General features: G+C 39.4%; 1 protein-coding gene across 1 annotated transcript in view; it reads right to left on the minus strand.

Moving 5' to 3' along the window:
* Positions 1–15,732, minus strand: part of LOC137627415 (lachesin-like) — a 49,514-nt gene extending 33,782 nt beyond the window's left edge. Inside the window, exon 1 of the mRNA XM_068358507.1 lies at positions 15,622–15,732. Coding sequence (XP_068214608.1) covers positions 15,622–15,660 — 39 coding nt within the window. The 5' untranslated portion in view covers positions 15,661–15,732. The remainder of the gene's footprint in view (positions 1–15,621) is intronic.
* Between the last annotated feature and the right edge of the window lie 2,250 nt (positions 15,733–17,982).

Genomic DNA, 17,982 nt, shown 5'->3' on the forward strand with positions numbered 1-17,982 from the left:
TTGTCAGGTGTATGAAGGGAGGGGAGAATGTGGAAAGAATAAGCTAGAATAATCGGTGTATGGAGAAATTAAAATTACAAGCTGATGAGATGTCTTCACGCAGCATAATTATATACTATACTCTATAAAAATAATCTAAGAATGCAATCATGTCATAATTTTTCATCTATGCAATATTATTATTATTATTATTATTATTATTATTATTATTATCTTCAACTTCTCTACTAGTTCTTTCAACCAAACAGCCATTATTACTCATTATTCGTCTTCGAAAACTTCCTCCACTAGATCATCCTTGCCAAGATGTGTGAGAGAGAGAGAGAGAGAGAGAGAGAGAGAGAGAGAGAGAGAGAGAGAGAGAGAGAGTAATTATAAAGTTTTTATCATAATAATTCCATTATTATTATATTGTTTTAGTTTCTTGATATAGAAACTCTTCTTCCATCTTTTTATTTTATATTTTTCATTCTTTCATTCATCCCTTTTTTCTTCCCTTCATAATTTTTTCATTTTTCTTCCCAATCTTTACCCTTTTCAATTTCTTTTAATCACTCTACTTATCTTCCCTTCAATTTTCTCTCTCTTTCATTTTCCTTCTTCTCATCTTTCATTCATTTTTTTTTTATCTTCCCCTTCCCTTACAATCACTCTACTTTCTTCCCTTCAATCTTCTCGTGTTTCCTTCATTTTCCTTCTACTTATTCTTCCCAATTTTTTTCACTCTTATCATCTTTTCCCCACCATTCGCCCATTTTCTCTTCCCATCATATCATCATTTTTCATTTTCTTCCCAAACTTTCATCCCAAACTTCCCTTCAGTCTTCTTTTTCTTCTTCTTCTCCTTCTTCTTCTTCTTCTTCTTCTTCTTCTTTGGGCCCACTAATTTACCCATTTTCTCTTCCCATCATTTCACCATTTTTCTTTTTCTTCCCAAATTTCCCTTCATCTTCTTCTTCTTCTTCTTCGGCCCACTAATTTACCCATTTTCTCTTCCCATCATTTCACCATTTTTCTTCTTCCTAACTTTTTCTTTTCAATTCTTTTCACTATACCTATCTTCCTTCTAAGGTTCTAGTCTCTCTCTCTCTCTCTCTCTCTCTCTCTCTCTCTCTCTCCCATCTGTGGCCCGGGACATTCTAATGGACCTACAACTTTAGCGGTCCACTGGTGTCCTTATTATCAGCGTGCTGGCCTCAGCAACGTTACTTCTAAGTCTATTACGGGTATCTCGTTAACCTGTCTGAGAGAGAGAGAGAGAGAGAGAGAGAGAGAGAGAGAGAGAGAGATTTGTTCTCTTTTTTCCTCCAGCTACATTCTTTATTTTACATTCTCAATTTCAGAATGCTTTGCTAATTTGATCTCTCTCTCTCTCTCTCTCTCTCTCTCTCTCTCTCATCTTAACTATCTCCTTGCTAAACTCTGTCTTTCCCTCTCTTATAATAAGGTACTCTCTCTCTCTCTCTCTCTCTCTCTCTCTCTCTCACCTTAACTATCTCCTTGTTACACTCTGCCTTTCCCTCTCTTATAATAAGATACTCTCTCTCTCTCTCTCTCTCTCTCTCTCTCTCTCTCAGCCTCATCACGAGCATATATGCATTAAATCAGCAAGGGCTGCCAACATCGCCTGCCATGCGTAACAGGGGGACCAACCTAACTTGGCAAGGATTACGGAGTCGAAGAGGTTTTAAGGAATGAATAATGAGTGCTCCAGACTCCGTGATCCAAGGAGTCGGAAATGGCGGTGGAAAATTGCCAGAGATTGCCAGGGGAGAAAGTACTTTGGGGCGAATTAATGTACGTAAAGGGGTTTTCATAATTCTGTGAATGTATTATTTGTGGAGAGTTGCCAGGTGTTGCTATGTGAAGATTTGAATTGTTGCCAAGTGTTGCTAAGTAAAATTAGTTTCAAATAGTATTGTTAGATGAAGATACTTCTGAATACTTGCCAAGTGTTGCTAGGTAAAAATAGTTTCAAATAGTATTGCTTGATGAAGATAGTTCTGAATACTTGCCAAGTGTTGCTAAGTAAAGATAGTTTCAAATAGTATTGCTAGATGAAGATACTTCTGAATACTTGCCAAGTGTTGCTAAGTAAAAATACTTTTGAATACTTGCCAGGTGTTGCTAAGTAAAAATAGTTTCAAATAGTATTGTTAGATATAGTTCTGAATACTTGCCAAGTGTTGCTAAGTATAAATAGTTTTGAATTGTTGCCAAGTGTTGCTAAGTGAAGACTGTTTTGAATACTTGCCAGGTGTTGCTAAGTAAAGATAGTTTCAAATAGTATTGCTAGATATAGTTCTGAATACTTGCCAAGTGTTGCTAAGTAAAAATAGTTTCAAATAGTAATGCTAGATGAAGATACTTCTGAATACTTGCCAAGTGTTTCGAAGTAAAATTAGTTTTGAATTATTGCCAAGTGTTGCAAAGTAAAAATAGTTTCAAATAGTATTGCTAGATAAAGATAGTTTTGAATACTTGCCAAGTGTTGCTAAGTAAAAATAGTTTTGAATTGTTGCCAAGTGTTGCTAGATAAAGATAGTTTTGAATACTTGCCAAGTGTTGCTAAGTAAAAATAGTTTTGAATTGTTGCCAAGTGTTGCTAGATAAAGATAGTTTTGAATACTTGCCAAGTGTTGCTAAGTAAAAATAGTTTTGAATTGTTGCCAAGTGTTGCTAGATAAAGATAGTTTTGAATACTTGCCAAGTGTTGCTAAGTAAAAATAGTTTTGAATACTTGCCAAGTGTTGCTAAGTAAAAATAGTTTTGAATTGTTGCCAAGTGTTGCTAAGTAAAGATAGTTCTGAATACTTGCCAAGTGTTGCTAAGTAAAATTAGTTTTAAATAGTATTGCTAGATGAAGATAGTTCTGAATACTTGCCAAGTGTTTCGAAGTAAAAATACTTTTGAATTGTTGCAAAGTGTTGCTAAATAAAGATAGTTTTGAATATTTATCAAGCATTGCTAAGTAAAAATGGTTCGAGAATGTAGCCAGGTATTGTTAACTTCAAAGTTTCGAAGAGTTGCAAGTTTTTATCAGTTTCCTAATTAATTTTTAAGAGTGATAATGGGTAATCGGCCCAATATATATATATATATATATATTATATATATATATGTATATATATATACACACATACATACATGCATACTTATATATGCATATTAGCTGAACGTGTGGTCAATCTACGTTCAATCTATATCATTATATATATCTTCACCAGTACTCTCTCTCTCTCTCTCTCTCTCTCTCTCTCTCTCTCTCTCTCTCATTAAAAAATGATTAAGTAGCCCCTCCCTTCATCTATAGCTTTAAAAAAAATGTTCTACACTGTAAGATCAGTATAAGATCTTCCTCTTTACGCTCGCCTTTTTCATTTTTTCTGGACCTATCCCATCCCTATCCACACTCTCCTATCCCCAGATACTGTCTTCTATCCCCCCCACACTCCCACGCCCACACAGGTAATATCCGGGGGTCATTCAGAGGCTGAGAGGCCACAAACGATGGCAGATACCGAAAATGACGCTTTCCATTTCCGGACCGGAGAAAGAAGGTGCTGGACTCCTCCTCGTGTCTCTCGGCTTCTCCCTGGGGAGCTTTTAATGAGTTACGCCTCGCGGAGCCAATGCACGGATGTGAAGACATTGGAGGAATCGATTGGAGCCAGTGCATTGATGAGAAGACGTGTGAGGAATCGATTGGAATCAGTGCATTGATGTGAAGGCTGAAGAATCTACTGGAGCCTATGCGTTGATGTGAAGACGAGTGAGGAATCGATTGGAGGCAATGCGTTGATGTGAAGACATTTGAAGAATTTACTGGAGCCAGTTTATTGATGTGGAGACATTTGAAGAATTTACTGGAGCCAGTGTATTGATGTAAAGACATTTAAGGAATCGATTGGAGCCAATGCATTGATGTGAAGACATTTGAAGAATTTACTTGAGCCAGTGTATTGATGTGAAGACATTTGAGGAATCGATTGGAGCCAGTGCATTGATGAGAAGACGTGTGAGGAATCGATTGGAACCAGTGCATTGATGTGAAGGCTGAAGAATCTACTGGAGCCAGTGCATATATGTGAAGACGTGTGAGGAATTGATTGGAGCCATTGCATTGATGTGAAGGCTGAGGAATCGATCGGAGCCATTGCATTGATGTGAAGATTTGTGAGGAATTGATCGGAGCCAATGCAATGAATATGTGAAGACATTTGAGGAATTGATGGGAGCCAATGCTTTGATGTAAAGACTTGTGGGGATTTAATCGGAGCCATTGCATTGATGTTAAGACTAAGGAATGGATTGGAGCCAATGTATGGATGTAAAGACTTATGAGGAATTGATAGGAGCCAATACAATCACGTGAAAACTAAGAAATATAGCCAAAGGATACTAATGTTTTTATGGTATTTTCACATTGCAAGAATGATTTAATACACTATTTTTATATCAATAAATATTTAAAATAATGATTTTTTAAAGTGAAGCAGAGAAAACAATGGGCCGGGTTGAATTTTGTCTTGGAGGAAAAATGTTAAAAGAAGATTCTTGAAGGATCTTCATGAATATGTCTGAATGTATACTGACATTACATCTATATAAAAAACATTCATATGAATGTTTTCGCGTGTTTTACATGGACTGGGACCACAATAGACAAAAAGTCTATTCATAAACATAAGTATTTATATTAATCTAAAAAATCTAGAACCCTATGAAGCTTCAGAATCTATCTTGGCGAACCGAGAAGAAGAAATGTAAATAAACAAAACGCTCCCTTACTTATGACAAACTCAAATGCACTGTAATGGACACACGATGCTTACAAATACGTACAAACAACGCATAAGTACGCCTATCTAGACGTACATACGTACACATAAAACGCGTAAAGCACGTAAATATTGCTGTTGTTATAATTACAAACATCTGCTCTCTGTCGACGAGACTAGTCTAAATTGATGACCGAAAAGGACCCTCCCTAAATTAGACACACGTCTCCCTGGGCTCTAATTACTGATGTTTTTTCGATTGTTTTGTCTTTTTGACCGGGTGGGGAGGGGGGAGGATGAAAGAGGGTCTTGTGTTATTTGTCTTTTCTGAGAGAGAGAGAGAGAGAGAGAGAGAGAGAGAGAGAGAGAGAGAGAGATGTAGTAATGTTCGAATAGATAATTAAAGTTAAAAAGGTTGAGGAAGTGTGTGTGTGTGTGTTAAAGTTAAAAAGGTTGAGAGAGAGAGAGAGAGAGAGAGAGAGAGAGAGAGAGAGAGAGAAAGAGGTGTAGTAACGTTTGAATAGATCATTAAAGAAAAAAGAAATATTTCTTCTGAAGACGAATGAATGAGGAAGGAAGAGAGAGTGAGAGAGAGAGAAGTGAAGCAATGTTTGAATAGACAATTAAAGATGAAAGAAACATTTCAGATGGAGAGAGATAAAAAAAATAAAATTAAAGACAGTACAATAAATCTCCTCTTAAACAGCAATAAAAATACGACCCTAAACAGAAATAATCATCAGGACAATAGCACGTGATCATTTTAGTCCCGAGCCCCCTTCTCTCAAGTTTGACAACAAACAATAATAATGTTAGGTCCGTTTCCCCCTCCTCGATCCGCCCCGCTTATGCCATCAGATCAGGCGAAAATCCTTCCAATAAAATGTCTCCCGCTAAACTACCAATTCCGGGTCAATCTCCCAATTAGGGGCGGCCGGCATAACAATGAGGGTTAATTACCAACCCCCGAAAACTACGTAATTGCATGATTAGGTATTCAACTACGGCATGGTAATGAGGTGTTACTTTTGATAAGGCATCAAGGATGGATTAGTTTGAGATTTTGGCTGAGATGTGGTTGGCTGGGGGAGGGGTTCTGTCTGAGTGGGGGCTCTGAAAGTTGTTTGTTTGTGCGTTGTTTTTGGATGTATAAACGCATTCTCTTTCATCATACATCTGAGAACATTAAGATGAACAATTCTTCTTCACTCAAGGGGTTAACTACTACACTGTAATTGTTCAGTAGCTACTTTCTTCTCGGTAAGGGTAGAAGAGACTCTTTAGCTATGGTAAGGGTAGAAGAGACTCTTTAGCGATGGTAAGGGTAGAAGAGACTCTAGCTATGGTAAGGGTAGAAGAGACTCTTTAGCTATGGTAAGGGTAGAAGAGACTCTTTAGCTATGGTAAAGGTAGAAGAGACTCCTTTAGCTATGTTAAGGCTATAGTAAGGTAGATGAGACTCTTTAGCTATGGTAAGGGTAGAAGAGACTCTTTAGCTATGGTAAGGTAGATGAGACTCTTTAGCTATGGTAAGGGTAGAAGAGACTCTTTAGCTATGGTAAAGGTAGAAGAGACTCCTTTAGCTATGTTAAGGCTATAGTAAGGTAGATGAGACTCTTTAGCTATGGTAAGGGTAGAAGAGACTCTTTAGCTATGGTAAGGTAGATGAGACTCTTTAGCTATGGTAAGGGTAGAAGAGACTCTTTAGCTATGGTAAGGGTAGAAGAGACTCTTTAGCTATGGTAAGGGTAGAAGAGACTCTTTAGCGATGGTAAGGGTAGAAGAGACTTTTTAGCTATGGTAAGGTAGAAGAGACTCTTTAGCTATGGTAAGGGTAAAAGAGACTTTAAGTATGGTAAGGGTAGAAGAGACTCTTTAGCTATGGTAAGGGTAGAAGAGACTTCTTTAGCTATGGTAAGGGTAGAAGAGACTCTTTAGCTATGGTAAGGCTATGGTAAGGTAGATGAGACTCTTTAGCTATGGTAAGGGTAGAAGAGACTCCTTTAGCTATGGTAAGTGTAGAAGAGACTCTTTAGCTATGGTAAGGGTAGAAGAGACTCTTTAGCTATGGTAAGTAGAAGAGACTCTTTAGCTATGGTAAGGGTAGAAGAGACTCTATAGCTATGGTAAAGGTAGAAGAGACTCTTTAGCGATGGTAAGGGTAGAAGAGACTCTTTAGCTATGGTAAAGGTAGAAAAGACTCTTTAGCTATGGTAAGGTAGAAGAGACTCTTTAGCTATGGTAAGGGTAGAAGAGACTCTATAGCTATGGTAAAGGTAGAAGAGACTCTTTAGCGATGGAAGGGTAGGAGAGACTCTTTAGCTATGGTAAGGGTAGGAGAGACTCTAGCTATGGTAAGGGTAGAGGAGACTCTTTAGCTATGGTAAGGGTAGAAGAGACTCTTTAGCGATGGTAAGGGTAAAAGAGACTTTAGCTATGGTAAGGGTAGAAGAGACTTTAGCTATGGTAAGGGTAGAAGAGACTCTTTAGCTATGGTAAGGGTAGAAGAGACTCTTTAGCTATGCTAAGGGTAGAAGAGACTCTATAGCTATGGTAAAGGTAGAAGAGACTCTTAAGCGATGGTAAGGGTAGAAGAGACTCTTTAGCTATGGTAAGGTAGATGAGGCTCTTTAGCTATGATAAGGGTAGAAGAGACTCTAGCTATGGTAAGGGTAGATGAGACTCTTTAGCTATGGTAAGGGTAGAAGAGACTCTTTAGCTGTGGTAAAGGTAGAAGAGACTCCTTTAGCTATGGTAAGGCTATGGTAAGGTAGAAGAGGCTCCTTTAGCTATGGTAAGGCTATGGTAAGGTAGATGAGACTCCTTTAGCTATGGTAAGGTAGATGAGACTCTTTAGCTATGGTAAGGGTAGAAGAGACTCTTTAGCTATGGTAAGGGTAGAAGAGACTCCTTTAGCTATGGTAAGGGTAGAAGAGACTCTTTAGCTATGGTAAGGGTAGAAGAGACTCCTTTAGCTTTGGTAAGGGTAGAAGAGACTCTTTAGCTATGGTAAGGGTAGAAGAGACTCCTTTAGCTATGGTAAGGGTAGAAGAGAATGAGACTCTTTTGCTATGGTAAGGGTAGAAGAGACTTTAAGTATGGTAAGGCTAGAAGAGACTCTTTAGCTATGGTAAGGGTAGAAGAGACTCTTTAGCTATGGTAAGGGTAGAAGATACTCTTTAGCTATGGTAAGGGTAGAAGAGACTCCTTTAGCTATGGTAAAGGTAGAAGAGACTCTTTAGCGATGGTAAGGGTAGAAGAGACTTTAAGTATGGTAAGGATAGAAGAGACTCTTTAGCTATGGTAAGGATAGAAGAGACTTTAAGTATGGTAAGGGTAGAAGAGACTCTTTAGCTATGGTAAGGTAGATGAGGCTCTTTAGCTATGATAAGGGTAGAAGAGACTCTAGCTATGGTAAGGGTAGATGAGACTCTTTAGCTATGGTAAGGGTAGAAGAGACTCTTTAGCTGTGGTAAAGGTAGAAGAGACTCCTTTAGCTATGGTAAGGCTATGGTAAGGTAGAAGAGGCTCCTTTAGCTATGGTAAGGCTATGGTAAGGTAGATGAGACTCCTTTAGCTATGGTAAGGTAGATGAGACTCTTTAGCTATGGTAAGGGTAGAAGAGACTCTTTAGCTATGGTAAGGGTAGAAGAGACTCCTTTAGCTATGGTAAGGGTAGAAGAGACTCTTTAGCTATGGTAAGGGTAGAAGAGACTCCTTTAGCTTTGGTAAGGGTAGAAGAGACTCTTTAGCTATGGTAAGGGTAGAAGAGACTCCTTTAGCTATGGTAAGGGTAGAAGAGAATGAGACTCTTTAGCTATGGTAAGGGTAGAAGAGACTTTAAGTATGGTAAGGCTAGAAGAGACTCTTTAGCTATGGTAAGGGTAGAAGAGACTCCTTTAGCTATGGTAAGGGTAGAAGAGACTCCTTTAGCTATGGTAAAGGTAGAAGAGACTCTTTAGCGATGTTAAGGCTATAGTAAGGTAGATGAGACTCTTTAGCTATGGTAAGGGTAGAAGAGACTCTTTAGCTATGGTAAGGTAGATGAGACTCTTTAGCTATGGTAAGGGTAGAAGAGACTCTTTAGCTATGGTAAAGGTAGAAGAGACTCCTTTAGCTATGTTAAGGCTATAGTAAGGTAGATGAGACTCTTTAGCTATGGTAAGGGTAGAAGAGACTCTTTAGCTATGGTAAGGTAGATGAGACTCTTTAGCTATGGTAAGGGTAGAAGAGACTCTTTAGCTATGGTAAGGGTAGAAGAGACTCTTTAGCGATGGTAAGGGTAGAAGAGACTTTTTAGCTATGGTAAGGTAGAAGAGACTCTTTAGCTATGGTAAGGGTAAAAGAGACTTTAAGTATGGTAAGGGTAGAAGAGACTCTTTAGCTATGGTAAGGGTAGAAGAGACTTCTTTAGCTATGGTAAGGGTAGAAGAGACTCTTTAGCTATGGTAAGGCTATGGTAAGGTAGATGAGACTCTTTAGCTATGGTAAGGGTAGAAGAGACTCCTTTAGCTATGGTAAGTGTAGAAGAGACTCTTTAGCTATGGTAAAGGTAGAAGAGACTCTTTAGCTATGGTAAGTAGAAGAGACTCTTTAGCTATGGTAAGGGTAGAAGAGACTCTATAGCTATGGTAAAGGTAGAAGAGACTCTTTAGCGATGGTAAGGGTAGAAGAGACTCTTTAGCTATGGTAAAGGTAGAAGAGACTCTTTAGCTATGGTAAGGTAGAAGAGACTCTTTAGCTATGGTAAGGGTAGAAGAGACTCTATAGCTATGGTAAAGGTAGAAGAGACTCTTTAGCGATGGAAGGGTAGGAGAGACTCTTTAGCTATGGTAAGGGTAGAGGAGACTCTTTAGCTATGGTAAGGGTAGAAGAGACTCTTTAGCGATGGTAAGGGTAAAAGAGACTTTAGCTATGGTAAGGGTAGAAGAGACTTTAGCTATGGTAAGGGTAGAAGAGACTTTAGCTATGGTAAGGGTAGAAGAGACTCTTTAGCTATGGTAAGGGTAGAAGAGACTCTTTAGCTATGCTAAGGGTAGAAGAGACTCTATAGCTATGGTAAAGGTAGAAGAGACTCTTAAGCGATGGTAAGGGTAGAAGAGACTCTTTAGCTATGGTAAGGTAGATGAGGCTCTTTAGCTATGATAAGGGTAGAAGAGACTCTAGCTATGGTAAGGGTAGATGAGACTCTTTAGCTATGGTAAGGGTAGAAGAGACTCTTTAGCTGTGGTAAAGGTAGAAGAGACTCCTTTAACTATGGTAAGGCTATGGTAAGGTAGAAGAGGCTCCTTTAGCTATGGTAAGGCTATGGTAAGGTAGATGAGACTCCTTTAGCTATGGTAAGGTAGATGAGACTCTTTAGCTATGGTAAGGGTAGAAGAGACTCTTTAGCTACGGTAAGGGTAGAAGAGACTCCTTTAGCTATGGTAAGGGTAGAAGAGACTCTTTAGCTATGGTAAGGGTAGAAGAGACTCCTTTAGCTTTGGTAAGGGTAGAAGAGACTCTTTAGCTATGGTAAGGGTAGAAGAGACTCCTTTAGCTATGGTAAGGGTAGAAGAGAATGAGACTCTTTAGCTATGGTAAGGGTAGAAGAGACTTTAAGTATGGTAAGGCTAGAAGAGACTCTTTAGCTATGGTAAGGGTAGAAGAGACTCCTTTAGCTATGGTAAGGGTAGAAGATACTCTTTAGCTATGGTAAGGGTAGAAGAGACTCCTTTAGCTATGGTAAAGGTAGAAGAGACTCTTTAGCGATGGTAAGGGTAGAAGAGACTTTAAGTATGGTAAGGATAGAAGAGACTCTTTAGCTATGGTAAGGATAGAAGAGACTTTAAGTATGGTAAGGGTAGAAGAGACTCTTTAGCTATGGTAAGGTAGATGAGGCTCTTTAGCTATGATAAGGGTAGAAGAGACTCTAGCTATGGTAAGGGTAGATGAGACTCTTTAGCTATGGTAAGGGTAGAAGAGACTCTTTAGCTGTGGTAAAGGTAGAAGAGACTCCTTTAGCTATGGTAAGGCTATGGTAAGGTAGAAGAGGCTCCTTTAGCTATGGTAAGGCTATGGTAAGGTAGATGAGACTCCTTTAGCTATGGTAAGGTAGATGAGACTCTTTAGCTATGGTAAGGGTAGAAGAGACTCTTTAGCTATGGTAAGGGTAGAAGAGACTCCTTTAGCTATGGTAAGGGTAGAAGAGACTCTTTAGCTATGGTAAGGGTAGAAGAGACTCCTTTAGCTTTGGTAAGGGGTAGAAGAGACTCTTTAGCTATGGTAAGGGTAGAAGAGACTCCTTTAGCTATGGTAAGGGTAGAAGAGAATGAGACTCTTTAGCTATGGTAAGGGTAGAAGAGACTTTAAGTATGGTAAGGCTAGAAGAGACTCTTTAGCTATGGTAAGGGTAGAAGAGACTCCTTTAGCTATGGTAAGGGTAGAAGATACTCTTTAGCTATGGTAAGGGTAGAAGAGACTCCTTTAGCTATGGTAAAGGTAGAAGAGACTCTTTAGCGATGGTAAGGGTAGAAGAGACTTTAAGTATGGTAAGGATAGAAGAGACTCTTTAGCTATGGTAAGGATAGAAGAGACTTTAAGTATGTTAAGGGTAGAAGAGACTCTTTAGCTATGGTAAGGTAGATGAGGCTCTTTAGCTATGATAAGGGTAGAAGAGACTCTAGCTATGGTAAGGGTAGATGAGACTCTTTAGCTATGGTAAGGGTAGAAGAGACTCTTTAGCTGTGGTAAAGGTAGAAGAGACTCCTTTAGCTATGGTAAGGCTATGGTAAGGTAGAAGAGGCTCCTTTAGCTATGGTAAGGCTATGGTAAGGGTAGAAGAGACTCCTTTAGCTATGGTAAGGTAGATGAGACTCTTTAGCTATGGTAAGGGTAGAAGAGACTTTAAGTATGGTAAGGGTAGAAGAGACTCTTTAGCTATGGTAAGGGTAGAAGAGACTCCTTTAGCTATGGTAAGGGTAGAAGAGACTCTTTAGCTCTGGTAAGGGTAGAAGAGACTCCTTTAGCTTTGGTAAGGGTAGAAGAGACTCTTTAGCTATGGTAAGGGTAGAAGAGACTCCTTTAGCTATGGTAAGGGTAGAAGAGAATGAGACTCTTTAGCTATGGTAAGGGTAGAAGAGACTTTAAGTATGGTAAGGGTAGAAGAGACTCTTTAGCTATGGTAAGGATAGAAGAGACTCTTAAGCGATGGTAAGGGTAGAAGAGACTCTTTAGCTATGGTAAGGTAGATGAGGCTCTTTAGCTATGATAAGGGTAGAAGAGACTCTAGCTATGGTAAGGGTAAATGAGACTCTTTAGCTATGGTAAGGGTAGAAGAGACTCTTTAGCTGTGGTAAAGGTAGAAGAGACTCCTTTAGCTATGGTAAGGCTATGGTAAGGTAGAAGAGGCTCCTTTAGCTATGGTAAGGCTATGGTAAGGTAGATGAGACTCCTTTAGCTATGGTAAGGTAGATGAGACTCTTTAGCTATGGTAAGGGTAGAAGAGACTCTTTAGCTATGGTAAGGGTAGAAGAGACTCCTTTAGCTATGGTAAGGGTAGAAGAGACTCTTTAGCTATGGTAAGGGTAGAAGAGACTCCTTTAGCTTTGGTAAGGGTAGAAGAGACTCTTTAGCTATGGTAAGGGTAGAAGAGACTCCTTTAGCTATGGTAAGGGTAGAAGAGAATGAGACTCTTTAGCTATGGTAAGGGTAGAAGAGACTTTAAGTATGGTAAGGCTAGAAGAGACTCTTTAGCTATGGTAAGGGTAGAAGAGACTCCTTTAGCTATGGTAAGGGTAGAAGATACTCTTTAGCTATGGTAAGGGTAGAAGAGACTCCTTTAGCTATGGTAAAGGTAGAAGAGACTCTTTAGCGATGGTAAGGGTAGAAGAGACTTTAGCTGTGGTAAAGGTAGAAGAGACTCCTTTAGCTATGGTAAGGCTATGGTAAGGTAGAAGAGGCTCCTTTAGCTATGGTAAGGCTATGGTAAGGGTAGAAGAGACTCCTTTAGCTATGGTAAGGTAGATGAGACTCTTTAGCTATGGTAAGGGTAGAAGAGACTTTAAGTATGGTAAGGGTAGAAGAGACTCTTTAGCTATGGTAAGGGTAGAAGAGACTCCTTTAGCTATGGTAAGGGTAGAAGAGACTCTTTAGCTCTGGTAAGGGTAGAAGAGACTCCTTTAGCTTTGGTAAGGGTAGAAGAGACTCTTTAGCTATGGTAAGGGTAGAAGAGACTCCTTTAGCTATGGTAAGGGTAGAAGAGAATGAAACTCTTTAGCTATGGTAAGGGTAGAAGAGACTTTAAGTATGGTAAGGCTAGAAGAGACTCTTTAGCTATGGTAAGGCTAGAAGAGACTCCTTTAGCTATGGTAAGGGTAGAAGATACTCTTTAGCTATGGTAAGTGTAGAAGAGACTCCTTTAGCTATGGTAAAGGTAGAAGAGACTCTTTAGCGATGGTAAGGGTAGAAGAGACTTTAAGTATGGTAAGGATAGAAGAGACTCTTTAGCTATGGTAAGGATAGAAGAGACTTTAAGTATGGTAAGGGTAAAAGAGACTCTTTAGCTATGGTAAGGGTAGAAGAGACTCCTTTAGCTATGGTAAGGGTAGAAGAGACTCTTTAGCTATGGTAAGGGTAGAAGAGACTCCTTTAGCTATGGTAAGGTAGAAGAGACTCTTTAGCTATGGTAAGGGTAGAAGAGACTCTTTAGCTATGGTAAGGGTAGAAGAGACTCTTTAGCTATGGTAAGGGTAGAAGATACTCCTTTAGCTATGGTAAGGGTAGAAGAGACTCCTTTAGCTATGGTAAGGTAGATGAGACTCTTTAGCTATGGTAAGGGTAGAAGAGACTCATTTAGCTATGGTAAGGTAGAAGAGACTCTTTAGCTATGGTAAGGGTAGAAGAGACTCTTTAGCTATGGTAAGGGTAGAAGAGACTCCTTTAGCTATGGTAAGGGTAGAAGAGACTCCTTCAGCTATGGTAAGGTAGAAGAGACTCTTTAGTTATGGTAAGGGTAGAAGAGACTCTTTAGCTATGGTAAGGGTAGAAGCGACTCCTTTAGCTATGGTAAGGTAGATGAGACTCTTTAGTTATGGTAAGGGTAGAAGAGACTTTAAGTATGGTAAGGGTAGAAGAGACTCTTTAGCTATGGTAAGGGTAGAAGAGACTCCTTTAGCTATGGTAAGGGTAGAAGAGACTCTTTAGCTATGGTAAGGGTAGAAGAGACTCTTTAGCTATGGTAAAGGTAGAAGAGACTCCTTTAGCTATGGTAAGGGTAGAAGAGACTCCTTTAGCTATGGTAAGGTAGATGAGACTCTTTAGTTATGGTAAGGGTAGAAGAGACTCTTTAGCTATGGTAAGGGTAGAAGAGACTCCTTTAGCTATGGTAAGGTAGATGAGACTCTTTAGTTATGGTAAGGGTAGAAGAGACTTTAAGTATGGTAAGGGTAGAAGAGACTCTTTAGCTATGGTAAGGGTAGAAGAGACTCCTTTAGCTATGGTAAGGGTAGAAGAGACTCTTTAGCTATGGTAAGGGTAGAAGAGACTCCTTTAGCTATGGTAAGGGTAGAAGAGACTCTTTAGCTATGGTAAGGGTAGAAGAGACTCCTTTAGCTATGGTAAGGTAGAAGAGACTCTTTAGCTATAGTAAGGGTAGAAGAGACTTTAAGTATGGTAAGGGTAGAAGAGACTCTTTAGCTATGGTAAGGGTAGAAGATACTCCTTTAGCTATGGTAAGGGTAGAAGAGACTTTAAGTATGTTAAGGGTAGAAGAGACTCTTTAGCTATGGTACGACTCTTTAGCTATGGTAAGGTAGATGAGACTCTTTAGTTATGGTAAGGGTAGAAGAGACTTTAAGTATGGTAAGGGTAGAAGAGACTCTTTAGCTATGGTAAGGGTAGAAGAGACTCTTTAGCTATGGTAAGGGTAGAAGAGACTCTTTAGCTATGGTAAGGGTAGAAGAGACTCCTTTAGCTATGGTAAGGGTAGAAGAGACTCTTTAGCTATGGTAAGGGTAGAAGAGGCTCTTTAGCTATGGTAAGGGTAGAAGAGACTCTTTAGCTATGGTAAGGGTAGAAGAGACTCTTTAGCTATGGTAAGGGTAGAAGAGACTCCTTTAGCTATGGTAAGGCTATGGTAAGGTAGACGAGACTCCTTTAGCTATGGTAAGGGTAGAAGAGACTCTTTAGCTATGGTAAGCGTAGAAGAGACTTTAAACTATGGTAAGGGTAGAAGAGACTCTTTAGCTATGGTAAGGGTAGAAGAGACTCTTTAGCTATGGTAAGGGTAGAAGAGACTCTTTAGCTATGGTAAGCGTAGAAGAGACTCTTTAGCTATGGTAAGGGTAGAAGAGACTCCTTTAGTTATGGTAAGGCTATGGTAAGGTAGACGAGACTCCTTTAGCTATGGTAAGGGTAGACGAGACTCCTTTAGCTATGGTAAGGGTAGAAGAGACTCCTTTAGCTATGGTAAGGGTAGAAGAGACTCTTTAGCTATGGTAAGGGTAGAAGAGAGATTTTAGCTAGTCTTGGGTAGTGCCATAGCCTCTTTACCATGGTCTTCCACTGTCTAGGGATAGAGTTCTCTTGTCGAGGGCACACTCAGGCAGATTATTCTATCTATTTCCTTATTTCATTTCCTTACTGGGCTATTTTTTCTTGTTAGATCCCTTATGGGGCTTATAGCATCCTGCTTTTCCAACTAGGATTGTAGCTTAGCTAATAATAATAATAATAATAATAATAATAATAATTGATTGTATGTATGTTGAGGTACTTACAAATGTGCTATATATGAATTTTGTCAGCATTAATATTTTAGCAACTCTCTCTCTCTCTCTCTCTCTCTCTCTCTCTCTCTCACCTTGTATCCCTTGAGCTGCTCCACTGTGCAAGGCAACATCGCATCCCTCCCCACTGTCACTGTAACGTTTGGGATGCTGTCCACGAATCTCGGCAGAAGACCCGTCTCTTCGCAAACTGTGGAGAAAAGAAAGCAGACAGAAATAGATATTAGATTATTATTGTCATTATCATTATATTATTGTTGTTATTTCGAGGTGGTCTGGAATTGTAGGAAGAATGGGATATGATGGCTGGATAGATGTTTAGGGAGCGGACAAGAGCTTGTAATGTTGTTACTATCATTTGGATCAGAGTACTTCGTGGTGGTCTGTACTTGTAGGAAGAATGGGATATGATGGCTGGATAGATGTTTAAGGGAGCGGATAAGAGCTTGCAATGTTGTTAATATTATTTGGATCGGAGTATTTGGAGATGGTCTGGACTTGTAGAAGAATTTGATGCGAGTGTTGGCGCAGTGGTGGTTGGAGGTTCAACGTTCTACTGATTATCATGCGTTGTAAAAGTATAAATTTGTTTTTATTACCAATATTTGGATCAGAGTATTTCGAGGTGGTCTGGACTTGTAGAAGAAATCTGATTTAAGGGATAGCGCGATGTCGGTAAAGAGTTCGACGCAATACCGATCAGTACGCGTCGTAGAAGTATGAATTGGTTTAAAGATCGACATGTTAAACAAGCAATAACAACAACAGCAACTGTGAAATCATGCCAAAAAACCATCAGAAAATTCCAAAAGGAACAGTTCCTATCATCAAAACAAAATGGGTGGAAAATGTACCAACAGAACGAACCCTATCAACACCAATTTACAGACGTCTCAAATAGCATCTAGACCGCGTACACCACTTTCCTCCCTTTCATATTTCAAGAGAGAGAGAGAGAGAGGAGAGGAGAGAGAGAGAGAGAGAGAGGGAAGCCCTTTGAAGGAATTCTTCGGATAGTTTCAATCACCTGGAGTCATCCTACCGGAAGGAGCAAGGAGTTGTTTGGGTGTTGAAGGAGCGAATTCCATGAGTATAGGATAAGGTCTCGTATTGTTTGGGTGGAAATATGGCTGATGGGGTTTTTATTGAGAGAGAGAGAGAGAGAGAGAGAGAGAGAGAGAGAGAGAGGAGTAACATGGGTAAGAAACATAGACCTCGAGAGAAAGGTAAGGTGTTTAGGAAGAGAGAGATAAATAGAGATGAGAAAGTGAAAGAGATATGGCAGGGTTAGGAAGAGAGAGAGAGAGAGAGAGAGAGAGAGAGAGAGAGAGTTTAGGAAGAGAGAAACATACAGGGATGGAAGAGAGAGAAATAGACAAAAAGTTGTGTGTGAGAGAGAGAGAGAGAGAGAGAGAGAGAGAGAGTTTAGGAAGAGAGAAACATACAGGGATGGAAGAGAGGAAAATAGACAAAAAGTTGTTGTGTGTGAGAGAGAGAGAGAGAGAGAGAGAGAGAGAGAGGGTAAAATGATTACAAAGAGAGAAAAGAGAGATAGATAACGTGGCTAGGAAGAGAGAGAGAGAGAGAGAGAGAGAGAGAGAGAGAGAAACACACAACAAGGATTACCACTATTTTCAACCTTATTTATGCTAATACAAGTACTATGCATTCATGTAAGCCTACATCCATACACATAAATACATACATCATACATTCAAACCCTCCTATGTATGGACACGCATACATGTATGGTCTAAAAAGAGCATAATTTATCATCATACATATCTACATCGCAGTGATATTAGCCAGACATAACCTCTGGAATGTCCCATTCCTGGCATAGTTTCTAAGACTCAGTTCCAAGTCTTCTGGAATGGGGGTGGAAGTAGGAATTAGAGGTAGGGGGATGTAGAGGAGGGGGTTAAGGGTGCTGGAAGGGGTTGAGACCCTGGGGAAGGCTGGGGGGGAGGGGAGGGTCAATTTGGAGTTAGTCGAAGTCAGAGACCGTAAACGAACGATGTATGGCATAACACGTTGGCGACACGCTTTTGGCGAAAGGGGGAGAGGAGGCTCCGTAGATTTTCGTGGTTTAAAGATGTCTGGGGCTCAAGAATCGATTGACATTAAGTCAGTAAGTTTGGTAGAATTTCATTGTGCGATTGGTAATAAGTGAATATTTCACTTATAATAAATTGGTTATATATGTATATATATGTATATATATGTCTGTATGTGTGTATGTATGTATGTATGTATAATATACAGAAACTTATATATATATATATATATATATATATTTATATTATGTATATAAATACCTATATTCATTCATATGTATGTTTGAATATATGATATATATAATATATATATATATATATATTTAGTCATGCTCAGAGGGAGGAGTAATCATACCCTTGTGAGAGGCTACACTCTCC

This window comes from Palaemon carinicauda, chromosome 35 (assembly GCF_036898095.1).
Source record: "Palaemon carinicauda isolate YSFRI2023 chromosome 35, ASM3689809v2, whole genome shotgun sequence".
Lineage (NCBI taxonomy): Eukaryota > Metazoa > Arthropoda > Malacostraca > Decapoda > Palaemonidae > Palaemon > Palaemon carinicauda.